Source organism: Lolium rigidum, chromosome 7 (assembly GCF_022539505.1).
Source record: "Lolium rigidum isolate FL_2022 chromosome 7, APGP_CSIRO_Lrig_0.1, whole genome shotgun sequence".
NCBI classification, from domain to species: domain Eukaryota; kingdom Viridiplantae; phylum Streptophyta; class Magnoliopsida; order Poales; family Poaceae; genus Lolium; species Lolium rigidum.
This window is the reverse complement of record NC_061514.1, coordinates 76,147,770-76,152,388: the sequence shown is the minus strand read 5'-3', so window position 1 is coordinate 76,152,388 and position 4,619 is coordinate 76,147,770. Positions and strand designations below refer to the sequence as shown.

At 42.4% G+C, this 4,619-nt stretch overlaps 1 protein-coding gene across 1 annotated transcript; it reads left to right on the top strand.

The window, feature by feature from the left end:
• Positions 1-238: 238 nt before the first annotated feature.
• LOC124674954 lies at positions 239-4,123 on the top strand. Its single transcript, XM_047211006.1, has 3 exons — positions 239-463; positions 3,483-3,543; positions 3,822-4,123. The coding sequence occupies exons 1-3, from the start codon at positions 379-381 to the stop codon at positions 3,871-3,873; spliced, it is 198 nt and encodes a 65-aa protein (XP_047066962.1). The 5' UTR covers positions 239-378; the 3' UTR covers positions 3,874-4,123.
• Positions 4,124-4,619: the final 496 nt, after the last annotated feature.

Genomic DNA, 4,619 nt, shown 5'->3' with positions numbered 1-4,619 from the left:
ATAAGAGAAAAGTGAATTCACACCCATTATATATGCCTTGATGACCAAGAAAAAGGCAATTATTTACATAAAAAATGTGCTCGATCAAGTTTATTTACACCATGTGTTCGATCAAGTTATTATTATTATATTATTAAACACACAAAAGCTAGCTGTCAAAGGGGAAAATAAACTACTTCCTCCGTCCCTTACAACCAAAGCTCAGATCTGAAGCGTTAGCTTCTAAACGAACCGACGGGATCGATCGAAAGCCTCTGGAAAATCCGCCCCGATCCCACCAAACACCAACGCCCTTCTTCCTCCGCTGAAAATCCAACACCCCGCCGCTTCCTTCAGATCTGAGCGAGGGATCTACGGCGCCGGGTCTCTTTGAGGAGGATGAACTGGATCGGGCGCAAGATCCACCTCTACAATGTCAACATCGGCCTTTACATGCTCGATTGGTGGGAGCGGTACCTGTTCAGTATCCTTTCAGCGCTCGCTTCTCGTTTCCCCCTTTACTGAACTGTTTGGATTTCGCCTTTTCGTATTTTTAAGTGCGTTTTGATGGTGCTTAGGCAGTTTCTTGCTGAATCTGATAAAATCATGCAGGGTGTAGTGAATTTTGTAGCTTATGGGATCTATGGGTCTTTCTGACTTCTAGTCACATGACTTCTGAGTAAACGGAATTATCTTTCCCGTTTTTACTAGGTTAATCTGGTATTGGTAGATACCATGGTAGCACAACCATTAGTGTTTGCTTGGTCCTTAATCTTGATACAAGGACCGCTTTTGATTCTATTGAATTGTTGCAATCTACAGAGTTCGAAATTTGTGGAATCTAATTAGATCATGTAAGTTCTTTTTTTAGTTTATGCATTGTGCAGAGCCAACTTATTCACTCTCTCCAGTATCCAACAAATTTGGCCATGCAAGGCAAGCTGCACTCAGCATAACAGCCCTGCAGCCTGGACAATTGACTACTAGGCAGTGCAGGACACATTACCTTAGCACCTGTTGCAAATCTGTTGACCTGCGTCGTCAAATCATTTGAATCTTGCGCTTTGCAGCACTCCAAAAAAGCTTAAGTGATCATGTGAATATCAGTACATAGATGTATCCCCGATCGAATCATCATAGAGGATGGCAAGATATATAATCTATTAACCTCCTCGACTATGACCCAGCAAGCCATTGCCACAACATGCTTAATTTCTTCTCAAAATTACCTCCAGTAATAGTTTGGTTTTATATCACTTGATCTTATTAAAAGATCCTCTGTAGCAACCAAGCTATGTTCAGAATTATTTGAGTCGAGTCGAGTCGAGCTCGAAGAGTTGAGTCGACATGTCGCCGATTAGGCGACAACTAGGCGTTGGGCGTAATAATAATAAATAATAAATAATATGACTGGAAATATGAAAATATTCCTCATATGGCAGCAAATTGGAAGATTTAGCATATAAATACGGCAAACTAATACAATTAGTAGTTGTTGACACACATCCCTAAGCCTGAAGTCATAATGTGTAGATGATAGAACGGCGTCTTTGAACTTCAGCTGCATCTTCCGCATCAATTACTCGCTCTATGGCTTTGAACTTCCTTCCATCTAAGTAGCTTCTCATCTCCTTAATCTCTGTGGTTGACTCGGGACACTCCTTCACATCACTGGAACCTCCAGCAAGGTGCCGCACTAACCTTCCAACTCCAGCTTTGACTTTCTGACCGCACATCATACAGCAGAGGAGATCCTTCCTCACTGAATCTGGCCAGAAAGCATACTGCAAAGCTGGGTGGTCATATGCCCCGGCAGCTGCAGGTTCCATTGGAGGAGGGGGTCATGGGAGTGGGAGGAGCAGAGAGGCACACGAGAGGGAGGCGGAGGAGAGAAGCAGAGAAAGGAAGCTTACCGGAGGTGGAGCGGACAAAGAAGCTTGGCGGCCGCGGTGAAGCTTGGTGGTGGCGGCGGCTCAGGTTTCTTCTCTCTCCCGACTCCCGCTCCATTCGCTTCTGCAGTTGAACGATTCCCTCTCTCTCCCACTCGATTTGCCTTAACCCTCACAGGTGCGCGCCAATTTCTCCCGTTCCCCCCCGATTCCCCCCAAAATTCCCGCCAATTTCTCCCGTCCCCCCCCCCCCCCCTAAATTCCCACCAATCGCTCTGGGCGAGCGACCGAACCACCCGTGACGACGCACAGGCGAGCGGGGCGTCGCCTTTTCTCCCTGGGCGCGCGCCTAACTCAAATTTTCTGGGCGTCGCTCCGAGTCGTCCTCTCCAGCGCGACCGGACGACTAGACGCCGTTTAGTCGACGACTAGGCGACGACTTCTGAAGAATATTAATCAATGGAGGTCATAGGACATAAGCTGTTCCCCTCAAGTCTCCATTCTAGACTATGTGCTCCTGCTTCTATAGTTCCCTGGACTTTGATTCACTCAGTTATTTCAATTTTTCTGGAGTCTTAATTCTAGAAACGGAAATACTTTTGTACACCCATGCATGGGTGGGTGTTTCCGGAATGCCATAGAGCTCAGCAGATTTTTAAAGAGCATAACAGTTATCAGCTAAGGGAGGGAACCTGATAGCTTTTGTTCAAAACAAGGTAAACATTGTAGTATTCTTTTGACAACATTGAAACTTTTAACTCTATGCAACCCTAGTTATGTGGCAACGGATGGTGTTTCACGCTTGACTGTCATCATTCTTCTTGCGATAATCTGTCGTCCTTCCCTTTCTAAGTTCCAATGTCAAGTTCTCTACACGCCAATATTCATGGTACATGTTGGGCACTGGAGCTCCACCATGTGCTTTAGTCATACAAAGATTGTCCTAGCAGAGAGATTATTACATGTCAAGTGTAACCTCTCCTTGCTTAGAAAATGTGTACTGGTATGGTAGAATTGTGGAAATTTGTCAATCGCCAGGGACATTTGTTTTTTTTTTTTCCTTTTGTTCATCAGCAACTTTGTGGAAGCTTGGAAGCTTTTCTGATTGCATAAAGAGTCTAAAAGATCTGAAGTTCTTATTATTGTATTACGAGTTTTAACAGTTCAGATAATCTGGAGTTCTTCTTGCAATAATCTGGAGTTCTTGCTATAATCTGTTCCTTCCCTTTCTAAGTTCCAATGTCAAGTTCTCTACACGCCAATATTCATGCTACATGTTGAGAACTTGAGCTCCACCATGTGCTTTAGTCATACAAAGATTGTCCTAGCAGAGAGATTATGACATGTCAAGTATATCCACTCCCTTGCTTGCAAAATGTGTAGTGGTATGGTGGAATTGTGGAAAGTTGTCAATTGCCAGGGACATTCGTTTTCTTCCTTTTGTTCATCAGCAACTTTGTGGAAGCTGGGAAGCTTCTCTGATTGCATAAAGAGTCTAAAGATCTGGAGTTCTTATTATTGTATTACAAGTTTTAACACTTCAGTTTCCAATTTCTTACGTATCTCAGCAAATTACCCAAAAAATTCAAATATGTTAGCACTTAACTGATACAGATACATTGATGCTTTGCCTTATTTGGTACATCCTCCGGTATCTCATCGCGTTCTTTCAGAGGTATAATCTTTTTAGCCTTGATCTCCTTACCTTGTTATTCAAGTATAAGATTCTTTTTATTACACCTTTTGTGGAAGTATAAATTCATCAACATTGGAGTAGTTACACCAGCAAATCCAAATATGCATAGTTACAAACTTCCATTGATTATACTGGTGTGTCCATGCTGAAATCTTGCAACACCTTCGAAATTACCACTTCTTTTGTTGTCAATTTTTTCATATGTCACATATCTGGTTCATTTGAATGTATGCTAATTAGCCTTCTCTATGTTGTAGTAATCTGGAGACCATCTTACAAGGTGCAAACTATCTTGTACAAGGTAGATAATCATCATCTGCAAAAAAAATGTGATGATGGTGTTAAGGAATTGCCCTTGTAACTTCATCTGTTTGATTAGTTTCAACTGAGAAACTAGAAAGAATCAGTTCATCTGTAATTTAGATCTGTTGTTTGTAGCCCTTCTAAGATGTAAGTTTCTGACATTTGTTTCTATGAAGCAAACATAGCATGTGATGTGTAAGATTGCCGTACAGTACTGTCCATGATTGTTGTAATATATTGGTTCTTCTTATTCTCAGTTGCTAGAGACTTCCATAAATAATTTTGTCGCCTCAAATTGCACGACTGCACCTTAAATTGCTGATCTAATCGTGCAATTTTATAGCCTTTCCCATGTACCTTAGTTGTGTTCGTTCTCTCCGTTGAAGTGTTTTACTAGTTTTGTGTAAGTTGATACAGACAGTGGAGATCCTTACTGGAACCTTGCATTGGTTGTCCTCTGGAGAAACTGTGAGTGATGTGGCGGTCTGTTGTGTCCGCCGTGATGCATGAAATGCACAAATATACTGATAATACCTGTATAATATTTTCGAATCAAAGATGGCTGAGGTCAAAACGACGAGCGGTTTTGGTCACACGTCCAATCCATCAACCTCAGCTGGTGGTTTCAGCGTCGTTTTCGTTCCCAGCTGCAATCCAACCCTTTCTGAAAACACAGTAAATCTTACCCTTTTCCTCTGCTGTAAGAAGCTGGTTTCTACGACGATGAGAAACGCAATTGAAGACGCCCCAGA